Genomic DNA, 26,696 nt, shown 5'->3' with positions numbered 1-26,696 from the left:
ACACTCCTCTGTGACAAGTTAAATGTTGTACCAAACAGTAGCAGTGGACTGTAGGCTAACTACTGAGTTATTTTGGTATTATCTAACACATCATGGCTGTGACATTGATAGGATTTGTATAGTAGTACATATTGAAAATTATTGTTAAATATTAAGAATGAGCTACTAAAATAGATGAATTTTGATTATAAATTGGCAAGCTTCTTTTTGACTGCTTGGAAAAAGGAATGTGCTGCACAAAGCCTATGAAGTTTGTGAAGTATTTTCATTGTCAGGAGTTTAAGATAATAACTGCAGTTTGTAATATGTGTGCCTTTTCAGTCACCCAGTGTAAATAATGTGGAACCCTTGGCGTCACTGGAAGATTTAGATAATACAGTGTTTGGTGTGACAGACAGAAAAAGGCGACTGTCTGTAATAGGTAAGTTACATATTTCCATAGCTTTAATTGTAAAAACTTTTGTAGTATTCTCTTCATGAAGATCTTGATCTCAACTGTTTGAATTTCTCTTACTCATCAATGACTCTACTATGAGTTTGCACTCAGTGGAGTGGATCTTGAATTCTAAGTCGAAGGAGGTTGAAATACATATAAATAATACAGAAAAATAACCAAAAAAAAAAATCACAGGTAAATAAATCTATGTAGAATTATTTGGGATAACTGATGGGTATCCTAAAAAGTTGATGTTAGTACTCCCCTTTATTTTCAGATACAGGAATTGAGTTACTGAAAAATCTGTTTGTTTATATGGGAATGCATTTCCTTGTTCAATTTAGGATTGCCGTATTTTTTTTATCTTAGTGTGCAAACATTTGTGCAAGATACTTATTTTGGCATTGATAAAACCTTTTTGCTTATTTTAAAGTTGGTGTGATATTAATTTCCAAATTTAATTATGAAACTAGTGAGTTTAATGAATAATTTTTCAGACCATTTAATTATTTTATTATGCATTTATTATAAACAGAGGTATTCATGTCCTTGCAGACATAATATTCTACAAAGATAAAATAAAATTCTCAAGAGCTGCAAAAGGATTAGTTGACATGGGTAGAAGGATATGGAATTTTATTTTGTTTTAAAAGAATAAATTTATCCAGCAAGATGTGTGGGCAAATTATATTTCTGTTCCCATACAATGAAAATTCTTCTTAATGCCATTGAGGCAACCCTGCTCCAAAGTCTTTGTAATTCCCATATTACAGATTTTTAATGCTTATATGTAAGTCTTGTATTGCGTAGGCATTTGAGAATTTTCTAAAGCAAGGAGTGATCCAGGCAAGCTCAGTGCCTCTGAAGCATTTGAATAAAGCCCCTGGATTCTGGGTTAGCGAAGAGATTCTAACTAGCCCTTTTCTTTCAAAAGGTTCTAATACTCGTGATAGGAGTTCACCTCCCCCAGGATACATTCCAGATGAGCTGCATCAGGTGGCCCGAAATGGGTCCTTTACCAGTATCAACAGTGAGGGTGAATTCATTCCAGAAAGTATGGATCAGGTACGTGTGTGATTTATTAAAATTACAGTTTTTGTTAGGTTGATTTATGAAATACTGCTGTTCAAGAAGGATATGGAATTGTTAGAAAGAACAGCTAAAAAGATGATGACAACCCAAGAACACATGATCTGTGAGAGAAGGTTAAAATAATTGTGGTTGTTTAGTCTTGTAGAACCTGTTTTTTCTCTGTAAGTCTCTTCAATTATTTAAATATGTTGCTACAAGGAGAAAGATAATATTCTTAATTTCCATGATAGTTGGGTGAGGTAGTGATAGATACAAATTAGAGCAAGAGATGTCTACATTAGAAAGCACAAACCCCTTTATTTTAATTAGAAGGTCATGTAAGCAAGACCAGTTTTATAAATTTCTCCCAGGTAATTAAAGGAGTTTTTAAAGCAGAGTTTGGATCTGTCAGAATTATTTGAACGTGGTTGATACGGTATTGGGGTAGAGGCCAGGGGATAGCAATGGGCTTGGTATAAATAAGTTCTGAAATACTTTCTGCGGTCACATTCTTGTGTGAGGAACACAAATATATGCTATGTTGTTCTCCTTATTCACCTGCGTTATTGTGTGGGATATCAGCATGCTTAGCATGCTTAAAAATCCTGCTCTTGGAATTATCAAAATTGCCCTTAAAAACAGCAGGAAAGATGGAGGAATTTAATGGCTCACAGAATTGGCAATGCAGAAAGAGATATTTTAAGGAGGAAAAAAAATAATGCTGCATACCCAAATCCCTTCAAGTTCTTGTTGACATTGGCACTGTATTAACAAATGGCAAGAAGCAACGGTTTTATGAGCTGACTAAATGAGAGACAGATGATAGAATAAAAATAGAGGCAAAGAGATTGTGCAATTTGTTGCACAATTTTAATGACGGAGTTGGGAATAGAGACCAAATCTCCTAATTTCCAGACCGAGGTGCTATTCATTATCATAGCCATGTGGTCAGATCCAGCCCAGGCCAGGATTCATTCAGCGAAATGATTACTCTTGGCCTGGGCAAAGTCATTTTTGGTCACTGACTGGTCAGATAGACAGATGATCTCTGAGGCCCAGAATGTCCTTTCACTCCAGAGTATTCAAGAATCACAGAGTCATAGAATGGTTTAGGTTGGAGAGGACCTTGAAGATCGAGTTCCAACCCCCCTGCCGTAGGCAGGGACACCTCCCACTAGACCAGGTTGCCCAAGGCCACGTCCAGCCTGGCCTTGAACACCTCCAGGGATGGGGCCTCAACAGCCTCTCTGGGCAACCTGTTCCAGTGCCTTACCACCCTCAAAGGGAAAAACTTCTTCCTAATGTTCAATCTGAACCTGCCCTCTTCTAGTTTAAAGCCGTTCCCCCTTGGCCTATCGCTACATGCCCGAGTAAAAAGTCCTTCCCCAGTCCTTCCTCCTGTAGGCCCTCTTTAGGTACTGGAATGCTGCAATAAGATCTCCCCGGAGCCTCCTCTTCTCCAGGCTGAACAGCCCCCACTCTTTCAGCCTCTCCTCATAGGGGAGGTGCTCCAGCCCTTGGATCATCCTCGTGGCTCTCCTCTGGACACACTCCAGCAGTTCCATGTCCTTCTTATGTTGGGGACTCCAGAGCTGGATGCAGTAGTTCAGGTGGGGTCTCACGAGAGTGGAGTAGAGGGGCAGAATCACCTCCTTTGACCTGCTGGCCATGCTTCTTTTGATGCAGCCCAGGATACGGTTGGCCTTCTGGGCTGCGATCGCACATTGCTGGCTCATGTTGAGCTTCTTGTCAATCAGCAGCCCCGGGTCCTTCTTCTCAAGGCTGCTCTCCAGCCATTCCCCGCCGAGCCTGTATTTGTGCTTTTGTTGAACTGCATGAGGTTGGCTTGTGCCCACCTCTGCAGACTGTCCAGGTCCCTCTGGATGGCATCCCTCCCCTCCAGCGTGTCTACCTTGTCAAAGAGCTTGGTATCATCGGCAAACTTGCTGAGAGTGCACTCAACCCCACTGTCCATGTTGCCGACAAAGATGTTGAACAGTACAGGCCCCAGTACCGACCCCTGAGGAATGCCACTCATCACTGCTCTCCACTTGGACATCGAGCTGTTGACCGCAACTCTTTGAGTGCGACCGTCCAGCCAGTTCTGTATCCACCGAGTGGTCCATTTATCGAATCCATGTCTCTTCAATTTAGAGACCAGGATATCGTGTGGGACAGTGTCAAATGCTTTGCACAAGTCCAGGCAGATGACGCCAGCTGGTCTTCCCTTGTCCACTGGCACTGTAACCCCTTCGTAGAAGGCCGCCAAATTTGTCAGGCATGCCTTGCCCTTGGTGAAGCCATGCTGGCTGCCACCAATCACCTCCTTGTTTTCTATGTGCCTCAGCAGAGTTTCCAGGATTTGCTCCATGATCTTGCCAGGCACAGAGGTGAGACTGACTGGCCTGTAGTTCCCTGGGTCTTCCTTATTTCCCTTTTTGAAAACAGGGGTTATGTTTCCCCTTTTCCAGTCTGCAGGAACCTCGCCAGACTGCCACGACTTCTCAAATATGATGGCTAGTGGCTTAGTGACTTCATCTGCCAGTTCCCTCAGGACCAGTGGACGTATCTCATCAGGTCCCATGGACTTGTGCACCTTAAGGTTCCTCAGGTGGTCTCGCACTTGATCTTCACCTACAGTGGGCGGTTCTCCATTTTCCCAATCCTCGCCTTTTCATTCTGCATCATGGGTAGTGTGGCTGCAGTCCTTGCCAGTGAAGGCTGAGGCAAAAAAGTCATTGAGTACCTCAGCTCTGTCTCTGTCCCAGGTAACCAGTTCTTGCGTTTCCTTCTGGAGAGGTTCCACATTTTCCCTAATCTTTCTTTTCTCACTGACATACTTAAAGAAGGATTTTTTATTTGTCTTAATGTCCCTGGCCAGATTTAGTTCTGTCTGGGCTTTAGCTTGTCTAACCCGATCCCTGGCTGCTCGAACGATTCCTCTGTATACCTCCCAGGCTACCCGCCCCTGTTTCCACTCCCTAAAGGCCTCCTTTTTCCTTTTGATCATGTCCAGGAGCTCCTGATACATCCATGCAGGCCTCCTGGCTTTTCTGCCTGCTTTCCTCTTTGTAGGGATGCATTGCTCCTGAGCTTGGAGGAGGCGGTCCTTGAATATTACCCAACTTTCTTGGACCCCTCTTCCCTCCAGCGCTTCATCCCATGGCACCATACCAAGCAGATTCTTCAAGAGGCCAAAGTCAGCTCTCCCAAAGTTCAGGGTGCAAGTTCAGGGTTCTGCTGTGCAAGAAACCTGTAACCTGTCATGTACTCAGTGCTGTGTAAGATGTCAACGGGGTTTAAATACAGGAATTTTACTTTCACAGGAAGCCAAGTTGGTTCAACCTTAGAAGCCTCAAGGGCCAGATTGGGGTGTTGGGAACTCACAGCCTCTGTTTATTTCCCTTCCCCCTAAGTTGCCACCTCACCCTGGCAATTCTTGACCGTGCTGCCTACATCTGTCACAGCCTGCCCCACAAAGACAAGAAGGGGATTTGGGAGTGGAGGGCTTTGCTCTGCTCTCCTGTTGGTCTGCTTGAGCATAGCTATTCAGACTCTGACAGCAGACACCACACTTCCTATACAGAAGAGCTCATGGGTTGGGTAAAAGTGGGCCATGGGCTGCTTGGCTTTAAGTTGTAGAGGTAATTAGTATGGCAGTAGATGGACTTTTTTCCCTTTCAGGACCAACTGTTCAGCATAGGAAGAGAGGAATATAATTGTTGAACTTATAGTAAATGTTGTCCTCCCCGATGCAGAGTTCATTGAAGTGTCTGTGTTTGTAGAGTGCAAACTCGCTTTCTGGACACTATTTCTTTAAGTCCTTAATTGATGCTCGGCAAAGTATGTGCCCAGGACCTTTAAGATGCAGCACAGACCATAAATACTGGAGGGGTAACTGCTTAATTTACAGCAAAAGACTGGTGTCCAATTCATAGAAAATAGTAGATGTTGTATTATATAGCAAAACGAACTTTATTTTAGGAAGGAGCTCATTTTAAGATAACAGATGAGCTTTCCACTCTGTTTTTGAAAGGTAGGCTGGTAAAATTGTCACATTCAATAATTCAACATTTAGATTCTGTTTCCGCTTCTGAAAAATAAATCTGTAAAATGTTTCAGATTGGTTTACTGCAAAAGAGAAGGAAGTGATGTTTGCCTGTCATTAAACTTAGGACTTTAAGGGTGGTAGTGTGAGATAAACAAAACTAATGTCAGCCAATAAAAATAGCTGGTAATCAAGATGATGCTCTTGATTATCAATCCATTTCTTTTTCTCTGGATTAGAATTTGAGAAGCAGAGAAAGTGTTGATGATTGTTTACATTATGTAATGGATCTGGCCTAGATTGTCAGCTTTATGACTTCTTCAGACTGATACAGGGCAGATTTTACACAGCTCATGAGCATCGATTACTAGGTCATCAGAAGTGTTTTAGGGAAAAAAAAATATGGTCTTTGGTGTTTTTGTAACCTCCAGTTTCACATGAAAGTTATTTTATTTGAAACAGGATTGCAGTTTAGGTGAAGAGTGCTTATAATTTTTATGCGTTCTCCTTCTTTCTTCCTCCATTTTCTCTTTGGTTCTATTTAAAAATCGGCGTGACTCACTTGGAGCCCTAAGTAGAGATAAATGTTTAAAAGCTTTTTACAGGATTTGATTTCAGCTGTTTTCTGTGACTGCTAAACTTAAGCCACTACAGAGATTATATAAATTGTATTCATCACAATCTGTCATATTTGAGATTTTTTTTCTTTGGTGATGACAACAAAATCAACATTTTTTTTTTAAACTGGCTCAGCTTTTTATCCTTTAGAGGTGTTATTTGTTATTCTGTTAAGCTACTCTCATGCAGATACTGCTATAATATTATGGGACAATGGCATGTGCAGGAAGAATGCAGCAGTACAACTTGTGTACAAAGTGCGATAGAGGATTAAATACCCTAACTATATTCTAGTTAGATGCAAGAAAAATTATGGAGTCCTTTCAGGATTGCAGGATGCAATGCAGGTTCAACTATGGCAGCTAACTATTTCTCTAGTAATTAATATTTCTGGTTTGGTTTTTATTAGGCGTTTCAATGCAGGAACTGTCAAGTATTTAAAAACAAAACAAAAAAAACCCACCTTGAACTTGTTGGTCTTTCTCTGTTTGTTATTTATTAGATGCTGGATCCATTGTCTTTGAGCAGTCCTGAAAACTCTGGCTCTGGAAGCTGTCCCTCACTTGACAGCCCTTTAGATGGGTAAAAATTACTTACATTCATTATTTGTCTTTATTAGTTTGCATAATGTATCAGTTGTAACATATAATAACTCTCCAGCGACAGCTATTGCTGAACTCCTTCCAGAAATTCCTCTGTAAGTTACAGAACATTTATAAGAGCTTATTGAAACTTAATTGCTTACTAATGCATGGAAAATAGAAGTAGCTTTCTTTTTTAATAATTTGCATTTGAAACACAAAAATTTAGACTTCAGATCCTACAAAAATGCACTGAAGTTTTTTACTAAATTTTGCCAGTGTTACATACTTGTGAAGTAAACTCCTTGGCAGTGAGCTGCCCCATCAAATTTACATTTCTTCGGTACTGCTATACGAAGTAAGCTTCCCTTTTCCAAGATAGAGGGCACCCAATTCAAGACAGGGTAGAATCATTTAAAGAGTTCAACAGACTTGTTCCCATTGCAGACTTTCCACTTATTTTTCTTTGTTTAAAGCTGTTACCAAGAGGCAGTGTGTACTGTCGTGGGTCTGGAGATCTCTTTTGATTGACCTCTTAGGAGATTCATGTGTTTTGAGACAGTCACTGTTCAGAATTTCTCAGCTGCCAGCTAAGCCGAACAGAGCATACTCCTGTTTGACTTACAGTTGGTTGGGCACATAACCTTGGGCCTTACGTTGCACAGATTGGCTACTCACTTATTTGGAACTGGTCTACAAAGAATACTGCTATTATTTAATATTTATTTTTTATATATTTTATTTTATGCAAAAAAGAAGGGAGTGATGTTTGCCTGTCATTAAATATTTTATTTAATTGGTTGAAAGGTAAAGTTGGATATCATCGCCTGTGGCAATTAATCAGAGCTATTGTATTCCATAGTGCCATTTCATTTGAGAATATGTGATTTGAGGACACAAATACATTTCATCTAACCAACTTTTGCGTTAAATAATGAGTCTCCATTTCACAAGCAAGAAAACAATAGACATGAAAATTATGTTGTGGTTGGAGTGTGATAGGTTATACACACAAAGTGGTTAATATAACTACATAGTATAAAAATCCTACCAAACTGCCAAATTTTAGTTTTTTGTGGGGTAGGGATGAGTGGAAGAAAGGGAAAAAAAGCAATCTTAATTTGACTCAATGTTTCTTCTTCTTCAACATTTCTTTTGCTTGTTTTTTATGTACTTCATATGTTACCTCTACTTAGTTTGTTTTCCTTTTTTTTTTGTTTTTATTCAAATATTTCCTACAAAGTTGTAGGTTTTGTGTCTCCATTTAGCTTCTGTTACCCATTAGAGAAATTCTTACCAGAAAAAGGAGGACATTGTTTTGGTATGTTTATGGAAATATACTGTAATCGGTTGCTCTGACTGGCAATCCCATCCATTCCTTTTGGTGGCTGGGAGTTACATACCAACTGTAGGTAAGAAACAATGTGATCGTATAAGAACCAAAAAATTCTTCATCATTCTATAACTCAATAAAATTACTCTCTTAATCCTATGACTTTCATGGAGAGAAGAGGAAATATTTTGAGACATTAAAAGGTTCTGCATTTCTTTGGTGAAATTTCCTCAAGAGAATTTTTAGGCCATATAAGATATTTTGCCAGTCTATAAACTTTTGTGTTTAGCCATAAAGGTGTTAAACATAACAGTGCTCCTTTGTGGCTTTACTTGTGATAATTCGTGTTTTCACTAATATCATTGCTCATTAACACAGTCTGCTTTCTTACTACATTAAGCTCAGAAAGCAAGCTTTTCCATTGTTACCGATCTTGAATTATTATTCATAACTACTAGATTTGATTTTCAAAATTAGGTTCCATATAACAGGTGCAGCAACTTGCATAGCAGTAAATTTTCATCAGTCATAAAGAATTGTGAGACAGTAAGATTAAATGTTTAAGTACTAGATTAAAAACAGCTTTTAGACACTGTATGTTTTTACACTTCCAGAGACAACTATCCCAGATCTCGAATGCCAAGAGCACAGAGCTATCCAGATAATCATCAGGAATTCTCAGGTAGGCAAAATCTCTGGACATAGTAGCTTTCCAGAACTCTTCCTCTTGCAAATAATAGGGCTGAGAAGGGAAGTTCAAATTAAGAGGTATTGTGTAACACAAACTTAGTGTGGTAGGAGAAGACAAACCAACAGAATCCAATCCAAATGCACACAATAAAAGATACAACAAAATATAAGGTCTTCCAAATGTTTTCTGCTAGATTATTGTGTGTAACACCGCTGTTAGTGTGCGTAGTATAACGTATCTGCTTCTCTGAAAAAAAACAAATGATGCAGTGGATAGGGGGACACAACAGTTTGTTAAACTGGACTGTAATGTCCACCTCTCTAAGTTGGTGCACAACCTTGGGTAATTTATTTAATGTTGGAGTGTTGTGGTTTAACCCCTGTAGGCAGCTAATCACCACACAGCTGCTTGTTCACTCCACAGTGGGATGGGGGAGAGAATCAGAATGGTGAAAATGAGAAAACTTTACTTGAGCTAAAGACAGCTTAAAAGGTAAAGCAAAAGCTGCACATGCAAGCAAAGTGAAATAAGGAATTTGTTCATTACTTGCTGTCAGCAGGCAGAGGTTCAGACATTTCTAGGAAAGCAGGACTTTATCACACCTACTGGTTACCTGGGAAGACAAATGCCATAACTCCAAATGTCCCCCCTTCCTCCTCCTTTTCTCCTGGCTTTTATCACTGAGCACAACCTCTTACGGTATGGGGAATTCCTTTGGTCAGCTGGGGTCAGTTGTCCCAGCTGTGTCCCTTCCCAGCTTCTTGCGCGCTCCCAGCCTACTAGCTGGTAGGGCAGTGTGAGAAACAAAAAAGCCTTGATGCTGTGTAAACACTGTTCAGCAATAACTAAAACATCCCTGTGTTATCAGCACTGTTTTGGTCACAAATCCAACACATAGCACCACAGGAGCTATTATGAAGAAAACTAACTCTAACCCAGCCAAAACCAGTACATGGAGCCTTCATTTTCTCCTGTGTGAAATGAGGATCACTTTGAAGTGCTCATGACTTTCATAATTGCAAAGTGAAAGGATGAAGGAGAACTATGTGCTGTGCCTATAAATTAGTCGTCACCACTAATGTTTTCATATGGTATTCTGGCTTGAATCCAAATCGCTGTGCTTGGTTCAGGATATGAAGTGCCATGAGTAACACTGAAAGTGCTTTGAGGTCTCTCTAATGGACATGCCTCGCTACAGAATTTTACTGTTGAACAATAATTAAGCTTCCAGTGAATTTGGGGTATTTTGTGGGTTTTGGTCTATTATATACTTTAAGACTTCTTTTTATTTTGTTTATGAAGGTTTGTCCAAATAACCGTGTGATGGTGTGGTATTCCTTTTAAGGATCCTAGAATGCTTACAGATTGCACCACTTCTAAATAAAACTAAAACTGTGTATAAGAAGCATTTAGGTGGCAGTGATAAATACCAAAAACATTGGAAATGTCAGAAATTAGTTTGCCTTTCGTAATCTTAATCTAGTTTACTTGTGTTTGTTTATTATGGTTACTTTTCTAATATAATAAGATGATCAGTCGGGAGACCCAGACTTTGCGGGTAACAGAGAAAGTCTGGAGGAAGCAAGACTTTCCCTTGGTTGATGAGGAACAAGTTAGAGATCAGTTAGATAAACTGGATATCCACAAGTCCATGGGGCCTGATGGGATGCACCTGCGAGTGCTGAGGGAGTTGGGGGAAGTCATTGCTGGGCCACTCTCCATCACCTTTGAAAGGTCCTGAGGACTGGAGGAAAGCCAATGTCACTCCAGTCTTCAAAAAGGGCAAGAAGGGTGACCCGGGAAACTACAGGCCAGTCAGCTTCACCTCCATCCCTGGAAAGATGATGGAACAGCTTGTTATGGGTGTCATCTCAAAGCACCTGGAAGAAAAGAAGTAATCAACATGGATTCACCAAAGGGAAGTCATGTCTGACAAATCTGATAGCCTTCTATGGTGGTGTGACTAGCTGGGTGGATGAGGGGAGGGCAGTGGATGTTGTCTACCTTGACTTTGGCAAGGCGTTCGACACAGTCTCCCACATCATCGTCACATGCAAGCTTAGGAAGTGTGGGTTAGATGAATGGACAGTGGGGTGGATTGAGAACTGGCTGAATGGTAGAGCTCAGAGGGTTGTGGTTAGTGGTGTGGAGTCTAGCTGGAGGTCAGTAACGAGTGGTGTCCCTCAGGGGTCAGTACTGGGTCCAGTCCTGGTCAATGTATTCATCAATGACCTGGATGAAGGGATAGAGTGTACCATCAGCAAGTTTGCTGATGATACAAAACTGGGAGGGGTCGCTGACACACCTCAGGCTGTAAGTCTGTGCCGCCTTACAGCGAGACCTGGACAGGCTGGAGAGTTGGTCAGAGAGAAACCTCATGAAGTTCAACAAGGGCAAGTGTAGGGTACTGCACCTGGGGAGGAATAACCCCATGCATCAGTACAGGTTCGGGGCTGACCTCCTGGAGAGCAGCTGTGTGGAAAGGGACCTGAGAGTCCTGGTGGATAACAGGATGCCCATGAGCCAGCAATGTGCCCTGGTGGCCAAGAAGGCCAATGGCATCCAGGGGTGCATCAAGAGTGTGGCCAGCAGGTCGAGGGAGGTCATCCTCCCCCTCTACTCTGCCTTGGTGAGGCCGCACCTGGAGTACTGTGTCCAGTTCTGGGCTCTCCAGTTCAAGAAAGATAGGGATCTGCTGGAGAGGGTCCAGCAAAGGGCTACTAAGATGATTAGGGGATTAGAACATCCCTCTTATGAGGAAAGACTGAGGAACTTGGGTCTTTTTAGTCTAGAGAAAAGAAGACTGAGGGGGGATCTTATTAATGCTTACAAATACTTAAAGGGAGGGTGCCAGGGAGGTGCGAACAGGCTTTTTTCAGTGGTGCCCAGTAACGGGCACAAACTTGAACATAGGAAGTTCCATCTTAACATGAGGAGGGACTTCTTTACTTTGAGGGTGGCAGAGCACTGGCACAGGCTGCCCAGAGAGGCTGTGGACCCTCCCACACTGGAGACATTCAAAACCCTCCTGGACGCCGTCCTGTGCAACTTGCTGTAGGTGACCCTGCTCTGGCAGGGGGGTTGGACTAGATGATCTCCAGAGGTCCCTTCCAACCCTGACCATTCTGTGATCTTGCAATATTTTTTTTTTTCTTTTCCTGGTGCATGTTCTGGTATTTTAACAATGGGATAGACAGCAATCATTAATTCCATATTCAATATTTATTTTCATAGTTTGACATGTGACAAAACCAGAATGGTGTAGAGTCAGAAAAAATGTCCATCTGGCCTAGTCTTTTCTCCTATCACAAGTAGTACCAGGCTTCTGTAGAGCTGTGTGTAGTATTCCTTCCTCAGAATATATTCCTAGTCATGTATGGCTAAAGGGTTCGGCAAATGCAAGATGCTTTTCTGTGATTTGATTATTTTTTTTTTCCTTCCACAAATTTCATATTTCAACTTGTATAAACTTTTTCGGTATCAACAGTATGTTGTGGCAAGAAATTGTGTAACTTACTGTGTTTTATGAAGAAGTATGCCCTTTGTAATTTTTTTTTTTTTTTAATATTTTTTTATAGACCTCCTTGTCTCCCTTTGAGCTGTTGCTTTTTCAGTCTGTAGAGGTCTGCGTTCTTTACGGAGAAGCAATTTTGTATCTTTGGTCATCTCTGTACTTCTAAATCTTTTCCAGTTTTACTAAATCCTTGGAAATGGAGCAGACCAAAACTTTGTTCTTTGCATCTTAATGATTTATAGCATTTAATTTGCTGCTTAGCCAATACAGAGAGTTCAGCTGCTGCCTTATTGGAGCTCTCTATCACAGTCCTTTACAGTAGCCTGCATTGAATTTCATCTGCCATTTTAACATCCAGTCACGTAGACTCTTAATGGCTTTCTGTAATTCTTCTGTTGGCTTTATTTCTCCAAATGATTTTGTCACCCTGCTATTCATTGTTTTGTCCAGAGAATTCATGCATAATTAAACTGCATGAATTGTAGCTCAGATTCCCGTGGAACTGTTGACCATTTACTCACATCTTATGTACTTATCTTCTAACCAGTTATTTATGCATGTGGGACTTTTCCCTTTATCGTATGAATACTTTTATCCTTTAATAATTTTTACAAGAAGACCTAATGAATGTGTTTTAGTAATTCAAGCTGTGTTGACTCATTCGCCAATTTTTCATATTTATGCATCTTTGGATTTTATTCTTTGTAATAGTTTCTGCCAATTTTCCTGGTGAACTGTAGTTTCCCAGAATTCCTCTAGAAACTGTTTTTAAAACTGGAGTAATTAGGCATGCTGTAGTCCTCTGATGTTCTTTTAAGCAAGAGGTTACAAACCACTTGAGCTGTTGAATTCTTGATGCTTTGGAACTTTTGTCTGAATGTCCTTTTAGTTCTTGTAGTTTGTTAGATTTGTGACTCTTGTTCAGTAATCTTTTTGCTCTGATCCTTCAACTTGAAGCGTATTCACTGATCTGTTCCTCCATGTTTAAGCTTATAGTACCAAACTGACAAATTTAATATGCTTTTGTCACACTTTAAATCTTGAAATGTATCTTTTTATTTTCTAGTAGAGTATGATATCCCCATATTTGAGAAATTTGGAAAGGGGGGTACTTATCCTCGAAGATACCATATTTCATGTCATCAACAAGACTACAATGATGGTAAGTGTGCATACTGCAAGAATTCTTTAGTAATCTATTTTTCTCGTATTAAAAAGTGAAGAAGAAAATTTAGATTGTAAAATCTTTATGAATGAAAATATTGAAGAAATTGAAAGTGTAACTTCTTTCCCCAAACTCAATTGCTAAACTTCTAATGATTGATAGAGCTGCTGAGCAGTCATACCTCTGGTAAAGTTATGGATTGCAGAACTCATGACTCGTGCACAGCTGTGAAAATGTGCATGGCCAAAGATAGAAAACGAGTCATCCAGTGTAAGCTTTTGACCTTTGTGACCCTTTTCTATCTAAAGTAGGTATGTCATTTAGTTCGTCATTTCTTGTTTTGCTTAAAAAACAAATACAGTGGAGTTCCTAATAACAATTTCTCAGATTAAAAGAATAAGTAAAATTGAAGAGCAGTGATTTAAACTGAGAATTAACAGTTAGCTGGTGAAGTAAATTGTTGGAATGCAAGACAACACCTGCTGATGTGGCCACAAAACTGATTTGGACAGTAATAACATTGATGTAAATTTAACACATGTTAAATTTCCAAAGGAAAGAAAGATGCAGCTGAAAGATTGTCTCACTTGAGGGTGTGCCAAGCACTAGTTGAGAAATGTTAAGAAGAAACTTCTCTAAAGACCAGGTGGTTTCATTTGCAGTATTGAATAAGCACAGCAATGTATGGAATTCTGTTACAGAAATACCAAATTGAAGGACTGCAAGGCAGCTTCAGTCCAGTCCCTTGCTTTAAGGCAAGATTAAAGAGACAAAGATCTGTCATACTGACTTTTTAAGTGATCTCTAAATTGACTTTAAGAGAAGAGATGCTCATTTTCTTTATGTAGCTAACTTCAATGATAGGTATAAGATAAACTTACCTTTCTCTGTCTTCTAAATCATTTTTTCTGCAAATGAAACTAGTAACTTGTCTTGAAACAAGACAATAAGAAAAGGTTCTTTGAATATATCAATAGAAAAAGGAAGACTAGGGAAAATGTAGGCCCGCTGGTGAACGAGACAGGTGCCCTAGTGGTGGAGGATGCAGAGAAGGCAGAGTTACTGAATGCCTTCTTTTCTTCGGTCTTCACTGCTAAAGCTGTCCCTCATGAATCCCACCCTCTGAAGGCAAAGGGGGAGGTCTGGAGGGTGGAAGATTTTCCCTCAGTTGAGGAGGACCGGGTCAGAGACCACTTGGCCAAGCTGGACATTCACAAGTCCATGGGCCCTGATGGCATGCATCCGCGAGTGCTGAGAGAGCTGGCGGATGTTATTGCTAGACCACTCTCCATCGTCTTTGAACGGTCATGGAGAACAGGAGAGGTGCCTGAGGACTGGAGGAAGGCCGACATCACTCCAATCTTCAAAAAAGGCAAGAAGGAGGACCCAGGGAACTACAGACCGGTTAGTCTCACCTCTGTCCCTGGGAAGGTATTGGAGCGACTCATTCTGGATGTCATCTCCAATCACGTTGAGGAACAGGAAGTTATTGGAAGTGGTCAACATGGATTTACCAAGGGTAAATCGTGCTTGACCAATCTGATAGCTTTCTATGATGTTATAACTGGTTGGCTGGATGAGGGGAAAGTCGTGGATGTCATCTACCTTGACTTTAGCAAGGCTTTTGACACTGTCTCCCATGACATCCTCATTAGGAAGCTGAGGAAGTATGGGCTAGATGAGGTGACAGTGAGGTGGATTGAGAGTTGGCTGCGGGACAGGACTCAGAGGGTTGTGATCAGCGGCACAGAGTCTAGTTGGAGGCCTGTAACCAGTGGTGTCCCCCAGGGGTCAATACTTGGTCCTGTTTTGTTTAATATATTCATTAATGACCTGGATGAGGGGACAGAGTGTATCCTCAGCAAGTTTGCTGATGATACCAAACTGGGTGGGGTGGCTGACACCCCAGAGGGCCGTGCTGCCATCCAGCGTGACCTGGACAGGCTGGAGAGCTGGGCAGAGAAGAACCTAATGAGGTTCAACAAAACCAAGTGCAAGGTCCTGCACCTGGGGAGGAAGAATGCTAGGCACCAGTACAGGTTAGGGGCTGACCTGCTGGGAGATAGCTTGGAGGAGAAGGATCTGGGGGTTGTGGTAGACAGTAAATTATCCATGGCCCAGCAATGTGCCCTTGTCGCCAAAAAGGCCAATGGAATCCTGGGCTGCATAGGGAAGAGTGTGGCCAGTAGGTCGAGGGAGGTCATTCTCCCCCTCTACTCGGCACTGGTGAGGCCACAACTGGAATACTGTGTCCAGTTTTGGGCTCCCCAGTTCAAGAGGGACAGGGAACTGCTGGAGCGAGTCCAGCGAAGGGCAACTAAGATGATTAAGGGCTTGGAGCATCTGCCTTATGAGGAAAGGCTGAGAGAGCTGGGACTCTTTAGCCTGGAGAAGAGAAGGCTGAGGGGAGACCTTATTATGGCGTACAAGTATCTAAAGGGTGGGCTGAAGAAGGATGGAGCCAGGCTCTTTTCATTGGTTCCAAGTGACAGGACGAGGGGCAATGGGCACAAGTTAGAACACAGGAAGTTCCGTTCAAATACACGGAAACAGTTCTTTACGGTTCAGGTGACAGAGCACTGGCACAGGCTGCCCAGGGAGGTTGTGGAGTCCCCTTCTCTGGAGATTTTCAAGACCCGCCTGGATGCAGTCCTGAGTAATGTGCTCTAGGCAATCCTGCTTTAGCAGGAGAGTTGGACTAGATGATCTCTAGAGGTCCCTTCCAACTCTGATAATTCTGTGATTCTGTGAACTAGTTACTCCATTTTAACACAGTGAAAAATTGGTCACTGCCCACATATAACACTACGTCACACACAGTTTTATCTCCTTTCTTCTTTCAAGCCTTAAGCCTTGCCTCAGACGTTTTTGCAAGCCTTTTTTTTTTTTTTTTTTTTTTTTTTTTTTTTTTTTTTTCCCCTCTGGTCTGTTCTCCGTTCTTGCAGTGGCCGAAACTAGAGTACTTTAGCTAAGGCTTTTCTCATGGCCACTTTATGTGTAACATAGGATATAACTGTAATTCGTTATGTAAGTCATGTTAATACATTCCAGAATCACACTTTATTTCATAGTCACCATACTGACTGCTGTTCAGATTGTGGTCTGTTATAGTTCCTGTATCCTTTTCTACGTTGCTTTCAGCCAACATTACACTTTGTGGTTTCTGTATTTGATTTCTGTTTAAGTATGTATGTTGTACTTCCTTGCTGAATTTTATCTTGTTGATTTCTGAATCATTTCCAACTTACCGATATCATTGTGAGTTTTGATTTTGATCTTTAAACGGACTTCCAGCCACACTTGATGTAATCTGCAATATTTCAGTGTATTATGTTCCATCATATATACATCATCAGTATAGCCTATGGAAGTGGACTGAAGGTAGACTGCTGTGGGTGTCCACTTAAATTATCCTCTCCTTTGATGAGAAATCACTGATAACAGCTCTGAATCTGTCTTGGGCATACTCTGCATAGTAAGGTGATCTATGCAACGCTTCACTAGTTAGCTTATGAGAATGTCCCAGTGAAATGAGGAATTTCGATTAGCTACATGTGACAAACCAATTATGGCTGGTTTATCACCTTATTATCTACCCAGTGGTTTATAAAACTGCTTAATAATTTGTTTGCGTATCTTTCTTGGAATTGAAATTGACCAGACTAATATATAAATCTGAGTCCAATTTTTCAAAGATACTTTATCTGCCTTCTTCAGGACCCTGGGAACTCCTTCTCCAGTGATTCCTTCTCTCTCTTATTCCTAATGAATCAGACTCCTTCAGCTATTTTTGAGTTCTGTAGGATGAAACTTCATCAAGCTATTCTGACCTAAAACCATTCATGTTATCTAAATATATTAACATGATTTGTGTTAGTCATCTAGTTGTAATTAACATTTTTGAAGATCAGTGCCCTTTTTTTTTTTTATTATTCTAACGCTGTAGCCATCTCTGAATTATGTATCCTTTGTGATGATTTTTTTTTTTTTTTTTAAGATTTTTTGTGGTCTTCCTGTTGATTCCACGTGTAGGTCTTTCTCTGCATTCAGGTCTTATTAGTTTGCAGGATGAAGATGCCAGCCTGAGCACCACTGGAATGTAAAAGTATCTGTCTCTCTTCTATTTATCAGAAGTTTGGTATTTACACCTTAATAGAGCAATAAAAGTAGCAGTAGGGCATTTTCCTTTCTCCTGTCATAGCCCTCCAGGTTTCTGAAGCATGGTGATTACATTTCAGAACAGTTCCACAATTTGGTCCCAATTTCAGTCACTTAAACTAGTTTTTGATTCAGTCTAATGTTTACATACATCTGTGATGAATGTTTGTTTTCTTCTAGGTGGAAACTTAAGTAAATTTCATGATCATTACATCATACCATATGCTGTGGAAAATTTGAACTAGGTTATGTGGAATCCATAAAGTATTTGCATACACACATTGCGTAGCAGTGTTTTTTGTGGTGTAACATTAGTGTTCTTTGTATATCATTGAAGGTCGTAAAACTTTTCCAAGAGCCAGAAGGACTCAGGGGAACAGCTTCCGATCACCAGTTAGTTTCAGTCCCACCGATCACTCACTGAGCACCAGTAGCGGAAGCAGTGTCTTTACGCCGGAATATGAAGATAACCGAATGAGGAGGAGGGGCAGTGACATAGACAATCCTACCTTGTCAGTCATGGACATCAGTCCACCCAGTCGCTGTAAGTTAAGGCATTTGGTGAACTCCACTGTAAAGCTCTCTTACCTTTCAAGTATATTGTGTCAAAACTAAGCGTGTCATCAAAGTACATGCAATTGAATAATATGTTTTTGTCTCTATTAGGAAAAAGTCAAGACTGTATGCTCATCAGTTTTTTCATTGCTTACTGTGCCAACCTTCATTTAGATTTTCACATGGAATTTGCATCAGTGATAACAAAACACTGTAAAAATATTTTTGATGATTTGTTAGGCTCTTGAGGACCCAGGACGGGTTATGTAGGTTGCAGTTACCATTTATTTTTGCAGAAGTTGGTCAGGTTTTCTGATAAATTGTAGTCCTCAAGTGGTACTGTTTTATATCTGGTGGTATTTCAGGAGCAGATATACTTTGTGATGACTTGAGTAGCTGGAATATTTTAATTATGCCTCGACTTTTGTAAAAAAATGTTACTAAGTTTGTTTAACATGCTATTTCTGTTTTTCAGATTAGCTGTTGCTAATTGTTTTAATTATGTCTATCTCTACCAGAAATTATTTTGTGAATAAATTTAAGTAGCTCATGTTTTCCATCTTACAGGAAGTTTTATTGATCTTTGTAACTTATATGGGGAGGTTTAGGACACACAGTCTCTGTTGTTGCAAAACGTAGTCTTTTAAAAAAATATTTTCTGTGTATTCCAGTTTTTCTCGATCAGCTGAATAACAAGCTCATTTGAAAACCAAAACATACTTATATTTTCAGCACCACGAGCTCCAACTAACTGGAGACTTGGTAAACTGCTGGGTCAAGGTGCATTTGGCAGAGTGTATCTGTGTTATGATGCTGATACCGGAAGAGAACTGGCTGTTAAACAAGTTCAGTTTGATCCTGATAGTCCAGAAACCAGCAAGGTAAGTGATACCAAAGAGAGAGTTTGTAAAGGGCTTCTGCTGAAGTGGTGTCTTCTAGACTAGACTGATGCTCTTTTACTTGAAGAGGATGATGTTTTAAAACATGTTGTGTTTTTATGTCCTTGCTAGGAATCCTGTTTTGTTCATGCCTCAGAGAATTGGTTAGGTTACCTGGTTTTAATGTTACATCCCATTTTCTAATTTTCAGAATGTTCCTTATGCAGTGAACATACATAACTTAATTTGGTGCGGTTTCAGACTCTAAACTTAAACAGTCTGTTTTGAAGTCTGCTCTGAAATAGATAATTATTTATACTTATAGGAATTAGAACAAGTTCCATTTATAAACAGAAAAATCTGTACTAATTTAAGTGTTCCTGAAAATAAATTCTCAAGGATATTTTGTTTGTCTATGAAGACAGTTTGAGATTCTTATCTTTGTTTCTCTTTTGGGGGGATTTTTTATTTATTTTTTTTTTTTTTAAAAAAACCTTGGAGCGTCAGGGCTAGCTGGCTGCTGTTATTCACTGTATTTCTCTCTGAAGAGCAAAAGTTTCATTGTCAGTTTCTTTTCTCTAAAATTGGACTTGTCCTTCTTTAAATACTGGACACTTGAGGAGAGAAACTATTTAAAAGTAGCACCAATCTTCTGTTTCTTTTTTGTCAAACCATACTTGCTGCTTTTTACAGGATGGAAAAAGAATTATTACTTTTCCTGCATTAGGACTGTGTTCTGCATTGTGGGGAGCAAGGCTGGGGAAACAATGGGTGTAAGCACGACTGTAGAATTGAGTGGCTACCAGTTATAGTTGCTGCTACTAGTGATGTAGGACCAAGGGAAAAAGCCAATAATCATTTATGCTGTAGATTTCTAGTGTAGTTGTTGTTGCTATTTCTTTAAAACACAACAAAACAACTGATTATGCTTTAGAAATGTTAAATATAAAATACTGTAGTCCCTTCTGTAGCAACAGTTTTGTGACCTCACTTGCCATAGCATTTTCTACTGTATTCCTCTCAGTGTCAAAAAAATCTGTTTTCCTTCTAACCTTGGAAGTGTGAGGGTATCAGTAATAGTGTGTGATTGACGAAAAGTAAGTTTTCAGGAAAGGTGAAATTTGGATTCCAGTCAAGTTTGAATACATGGGTTAGTATTTTCCCAGCATCTTACTGTACATTCTGTTTCAAAATATCTTACTACTTGTTTGAAAAATTTTTAGTATTTCAGAAAGCTCTAGAGAAAGCACCATATGTGTCAATATTTTTCTTCGCTGAATATCATTATTACAATATTAATTGGTCCTCAGAGGCATTTTTAAAGTATAGTCTGTCATCCTGGAAAAGTTAAGAATTATTGCTAATTATTCCACTACAAAGATTTAAAGATCTCTTTTTTTTTTTTTTTTTTTTTAACCCAATTGGAGGCTTCTGACATGTTGCGTAATGATCACTGACTTCATACGCACATTCCTACCTACTGTGCTCTGTAACAAACATAACTTCAAAATAAGAGAAACAATGAAATAACAGCAAAATCATCCCAAAGTCAATTCATAGAAAAGCCATAGTTTGTTTTTTTTGCTTCCCTCAATCTAATGGTGATATTGTCTTGTTATAAAAATGTATGAACTTTACATAAGCCACAAGAGTATTTTGTTACTCATTTTGCATAATCCTTCAGTATGTACATACTATCCTGCATTAAAAAAATCCAAAACATTATTATTACTACATCAAGCATGGTAAATTGTATCTGTTTTATCCTTTTAGGAAGTAAATGCACTTGAATGTGAGATTCAGTTGCTGAAAAATCTGCTGCATGAAAGAATTGTCCAGTATTATGGCTTCTTGAGAGATCCTCCAGAAAGAACACTCTCTATATTCATGGAATATATGCCTGGGGTAAGCAAGAGACCCAGTCCACTTCAACCGTTGTTTCTACATAATATGACAGGCACCCAAGTAGTCAGCTTTTGCAGAAGTGCACACAGATATTAAAGAAACGTCCAGGTTAAAAACAGTAGCCAAAGATGGCTACTGACAAGTGCTTACAGGAGCCTATCTTCTGCATTGCTTGTTTGGGTTTTCAGAATTACGGTGGCATGTACAAAAGTTGTTTGCATTTGATTTTGGCATAAGAAGTGCCTGGCAATGTCTTTGAAAAGGCAATCTTATCATTAGGAAACCCTTGAATCTTCCTGAATTTTAATGTTTTTTTTTGTTGCGCTTCAGCTTGTGCTGTTGTGTAGTCACCATCTCAACCGCTCAATTATTTCAGGAAAACAAAAAGTAGCTAAGATGGATGTGGGAATAAGGGCATACAGAAAATAATCTTGGTGTTTGTTTTTTCTGTGGCACTTATGTACATGCTGAACTGCTCTACTCCTACTGTTTTGTTAAGAAATATTATAAGGTCAGAAAACTGTAGATTTTCATTTTCTCACCAAGTGGGGTCAGCAGAGCTAAATAAAATGTGCTTGCATAAAAACATAGGCTCTGTATTTCTGAATAGTTACAGAAATACTTTACTGTGAGACTCCGGAGAAGCAAAGCCATGTGGGGTTTTCTTTGTTTGTGGTGATGTTTTGGTTTGTTTGGTTTTGTTTTTTTAAATATGAGTTCTGGGCTTTTGGGGGGCTTGTTGAATGTTTCTGAGATTTGGAAAACAGTGTCACAGAAGTAATCTTGGCAGTTTATAACTGTGACAAAGCCAGGTCATACAGAAATAGTTACAAAACCATGAATTTCTGATTTAATGTCATTTTAAGCCAAGATTGCTTACCTTGTAATTTTTACAGAAAGCACCATCCTCCAGCACGTGATGTCTTTTCTTGACAATCTTTTTTATTTTTTCCTGAGTATAAACTAACCAGGGTAAACAGCATATGTTTAGTCCAACTTGAATATCACCATTTAACCATCAAAAAAGTTGAAAGTGGTGTTCGAGTGAAAATACTGCTGTTCTCTTTTTCTGTCCATCACACTGGAACCATTCAGCTGCTTGACAGTTTTAAAGTTAATAGTTTAACATTTCAGTATATAACTTCTCTGTCTAGCCTTGTTTTTGTCAAAGTTCTTATTTTTCTCAGTGGAGGTAAAATGATATCTGTGCTTTTAAGTTGATGTAGAGAAATACTGCAACTTTAAATGTCTGTGTTTCAGGCATAAATTTCATTGAAGTTCAACTGTATTACTAGCCCACTTGGGTTCTAGAAATATTGCAGTGTTTCATGCTTCTTGTTTGCCATAGGGTTCCATCAAAGACCAACTGAAATCATACGGAGCACTCACAGAGAACGTGACTCGTAAATACACGCGGCAGATTTTGGAAGGAGTTCACTATTTGCACAGTAATATGATTGTCCATCGAGATATTAAAGGTAATGATAGTTCTGTGCGCGGTTCAGTGGTCTTTATTACAAATTCTTTTCTAGTCTTGGGTGGAGCACTAAAATGTAATTAAGTTTGAAATGCCAAAATACTGACTTAAAATCAATGAGATTGCTTTCTATCATTTATTCTCGTCACTGTTGTAACCTGAGGAGGGGAAAATAAGCATCAGACTTGTGAAAATGTTCCCATAGACTCTGTCAGCAAAACAATCATGATAAATTTCTTTCTGATTTTATTTTAGTATTAATAGTTTTTAATATTTTAAAGGATGATGTCATTACAAATGAAAATTACAAATAGAATGTGCAGAGGAAAGCATTGTGACTCGAAAGTTTATTTTTACAGAGTTTTATTTTATCAATTACATAGAAATTACCCAGCACTTCACTGGTACAAGAAATGACTGGCAGAGGTGACTTGCCTGATGAAATGACTCAGACTTCTTTCATTTTACTACCAGGAAAACTGAGGAAACAGATATATTTACTTTTTGCAGATAGATATAGGTGATTTGCAGGTGCTGTGTAAGGAAGTTACGAGTATGTAGGAAGATGGTGATGAGCAGAATAGGTATGTTGAACACAATGCTGTTGTATTCCCTAAAACTTTTACAGTTTTCCTGTTGCTTTGTGTCAATAGTGTTTTGTCCCAAAAAAGGTTGAGATACCATGGTCAGTTTGTACATGCTTATGCAGATAAGTGTTGTGAACAAATCTAACACAGTTTGAGATTTTGCTTTAATATACTATGAAGACATTTTCAGTTATGTGGAAACTTCTTTCCCATTTGTTTTTATTTCCCTTGTATGGCACATTCCTTATTTTGTCAGGAATTCTTTACGAAGTGACTGGGACTTCCCGGAAAAGGTCTAGGATGCAAACCAATGTGTACGATTCATTATTTTCTGAATCTCGGAATAAACTAATAGAAATGAGCAGAGAACGTAAATTCTCTGGCTTGAAATACTAGGCTGATCTTGCATTGCATCACTGAATCCAAACTCTTGTTACCATTTTCCATACCAAAAGCTTAACGGGCCGTTCATGAATGTAACCTTGTGTTCCCTTCCTTCCAGGAGCAAATATTCTGCGAGATTCAGCAGGCAATGTGAAGCTCGGTGACTTTGGTGCCAGCAAACGACTGCAGACGATATGTCTCTCTGGTACAGGGATGAAGTCTGTCACAGGAACTCCATACTGGATGAGTCCAGAAGTTATTAGTGGAGAAGGGTACGGCAGAAAAGCAGATATCTGGTATGTTAAAAAAAAACTTCTCTACTGAAAAGTGTCATGTCAGAATGGGCTCTTTTTCAGCAGAGTTTGTGTTATCTGAAGTTGGAGTGTTTCATTCTGGGGTTTAAGCCAAAGAAGGTGGCAAGTGTGAGCACTGACAGTCATGTTTGGAGGACGTAACACTGAAATTTGGGAATCTTTCCTTTGGCAATTCCTCAGCCTATTGATTTAGGAATCATAAGAGAATCCTCTGGGTTGACCTTGCATGAAGTTAGGATTACCAGACTGTTTGTAAATCCTGGGGAGGTACTGGCTGAAAGCAACATGTGAAGCTTTGAAGCATCAGTTAAGTCATGTCCTGTAATGAAACTTTATCACTGAAATACCTTTGATGCGAGGCAGAAAATTAAATGCTGGTCCTTTAAAAGATGAGCACATAAGAATTGATTAGCCAGACTTAAATGGGAGCTATGAAAAAAAAAAATTTGGTGTAAGTTGTTACTATTTAAGAATTAGGAGTGAAAGGTAAATTTCAAAAATGAATGTTTGTGATACATTGTGTATCATGACATAATCTAACGTAGCTACAGCCCAATGGACAGGTGACTTCAGTGATTAGACTCCTCACACTGTGGGTGATCTGTGAATGCGCAGAATAATAGATAGCAACAGTAGATATGTAGAAGTAACACTTTGTGTTTCAAAAGGAACCACATTATGTTCAACCAATGGCAATACTTTTAATGTCAGGGAAATTAATTTAGCCTACTTCAGATCCCTTAGTAGTTATTCTGCTATACTTGAATAATAGAAGTTCAGGCAGTGGACTTGTTCAACTTTGAAGTATTTGTACCAAGGCTAATATATGTTTTGTGATGGAGAAAATCCTGGTTAAAACAAAGAGAAAATACTGAAGTTTGACTTCTGTCAGTCACTAAACCCTTATTGTGTAAAGAAATGTACCTCTGTCTAACCATAAAACTTCCTAAAAACTGGGAAACTGTTCCAGCCTGTCCATTTTGCAGTATCCTTCACTTGTTATTGGAAGAGGCTGATCTCGCAGGACTCACAGAACAAAGTGTTTCTGGCCATGCGCATGCCCTTCTGCCTTCCGAAATCCTTTAAACATCAGCTTTGTATACAAAGATTGTTTAGGATCTTAACATTTCGTTTGGCAATCTAAGTATATTTTCAGCATCCTTAACTAAAAGAGGAAGATACTACTGAAGTATGGTTTTGAACTTTTCAGCTGCCATATTACATTTGCACGTGATTCAGCGGTGATAACTTGAGCATTTCTAATGAGCTAGCGACATACGCAGCATACTCGAAGCATTCCTGCCGCTTTGCGTTGCCGTTTGGCCTTAATGAGCATGAAAGCTTTCAAGCGCATCCAAATCCTGCGGGTGGCCGAAGAGCTGGGGTACAAGGGTTGCACAGGGCTCGTGGCCTGTGTCAGCCTGCTGAGCGCTGCCATAACGTAGTTGGTATTGCCAGATAAATACCTAATTACCTCTTCACTGAGGTAGTAGCTTTTGGCCCAGTGGAGTAATAAAGTGAAGACGCAGGTAGTGATTCGAGTAACTTGGAGAAAAAGCGTAGAGCTGTACGATTTTTTTTCAACACCTGTGTTCCGCTGAAGTTGCTGTGTAGGTTTCAGCGGACACCACTTGTTTGTGGTATTTTAGTCGCTCTGTGCTATTTCTTGTTTTCCTAGAAGGGCATGACTCTGTTTTAACCTGTTGTTTCACTTCTGCCTCTGTTTCAGGAGCGTAGGTTGTACAGTGGTAGAAATGCTCACTGAGAAGCCCCCCTGGGCAGAGTTCGAAGCAATGGCTGCCATCTTTAAAATTGCCACTCAGCCAACCAACCCCCAGCTACCACCTCATGTCTCCGACCATGCTCGGGATTTCTTGAAACGGATTTTTATCGAGGCCAAGCTGCGACCATTTGCAGATGAACTGCTAAGACACACGTTTGCACACTATCACTAACAGCCTGCCTCAACTCAGCTTGCGTCTACTGCGTTTATTTTCTATTTGACTGCACTTTTATTTTTATTTTTTACAAAAAAAACAAAAAGGAGGAAAAAGACAAGAGAGAGAATATTCTCTTGAATCTTTGTTTCACTTAGATTGTAAACAATCTAAATTTTGTATCTAAAATGAGAATCTTCTCTCCCCCGCTCCCACCAGGACTAGAACTTTTTGTTTCTATAATGTACTGATGTGATTCATGTAGATAAAGCACTTTAGTACATATTTGTTCCTTATTTAAAGGGGAAAAAAAAAAAAAAAAGACAAAGCTTGGACAGTCAGGAACTGTGTGACTTTTTCTGACACCGCTGACTGACTCAGGGTGCAGGGAAAAATAGACATGCAGCTAAAGGACAAGAAGGTTACTTCTCTGTGATTCTTCATCATATCGTAGGTACTTGCAGCAGAGAGTTCTAAGTTCTTATTATGTTTTAGCATTTTAATCAGTTTCTGGATTTTACAATTTAAGCTGGAACACACGGTTCAGAGAGTTAATGAGAAAGCTGGAAGAACTTGGAACTCTTTGTACAGCAGCATGTCTGACCGGTACTTCTATGTGACCAAAAGAAAATAACAAAAAAGAACTCAACACTGATATACTAGTTAGAGGTTTTGGTGTAGAACTATTGTATTATCTTAATAGGAAAATAATTACAGGTAACCAGATTATGGACCCAGACTCCTAGGAACTGCTATACTGCAAGGGGAAAATTTCCGTAATAGAGAAGGGCCAGCTGTTGGATGTAAATAGTTAGGAGAATGCCTCCTGCTGTATCTGCCAAAGAGAACCTCTGTTGCATAAGCTTGGAGGAAGATGGTTACCTTGGATAAGAAGAAATAGCGATGTTGAGAGTCAGTTCTCCTCCACAATCCTGAATGGCTGGAGGGAAAGGGGCGTGACTAATCCTTGTGCAGTATGAGTTACTTGATTCAGAGTGAACTGTTAGAAATGTTTTCAAAGCTATCGAGAGGCGCTAGGATGGA

The 26,696-nt window shown here is 39.7% G+C and overlaps 1 protein-coding gene across 1 annotated transcript in view; it reads left to right on the top strand.

The window, feature by feature from the left end:
• MAP3K2 (mitogen-activated protein kinase kinase kinase 2) overlaps nt 1–25,767 on the top strand; it is a 54,374-nt gene extending 28,607 nt beyond the window's left edge. The window contains exons 7-17 of the mRNA XM_082484632.1: nt 322–421; nt 1,371–1,501; nt 6,676–6,755; nt 8,702–8,769; nt 13,362–13,454; nt 17,953–18,159; nt 18,903–19,051; nt 20,822–20,953; nt 22,302–22,431; nt 23,520–23,697; nt 25,445–25,767. Coding sequence (XP_082340758.1) covers nt 322–421; nt 1,371–1,501; nt 6,676–6,755; nt 8,702–8,769; nt 13,362–13,454; nt 17,953–18,159; nt 18,903–19,051; nt 20,822–20,953; nt 22,302–22,431; nt 23,520–23,697; nt 25,445–25,670 — 1,494 coding nt within the window. The 3' untranslated portion in view covers nt 25,671–25,767. The remainder of the gene's footprint in view (nt 1–321; nt 422–1,370; nt 1,502–6,675; nt 6,756–8,701; nt 8,770–13,361; nt 13,455–17,952; nt 18,160–18,902; nt 19,052–20,821; nt 20,954–22,301; nt 22,432–23,519; nt 23,698–25,444) is intronic.
• Nucleotides 25,768–26,696: the final 929 nt, after the last annotated feature.

This window comes from Vanellus vanellus (genome assembly GCF_965231255.1).
Source record: "Vanellus vanellus genome assembly, chromosome: 5".
Classification (NCBI taxonomy): domain Eukaryota; kingdom Metazoa; phylum Chordata; class Aves; order Charadriiformes; family Charadriidae; genus Vanellus; species Vanellus vanellus.
The sequence above is the reverse complement of the archived record's forward strand: the minus strand, read 5'-3'. Positions and strand labels throughout refer to the sequence as shown.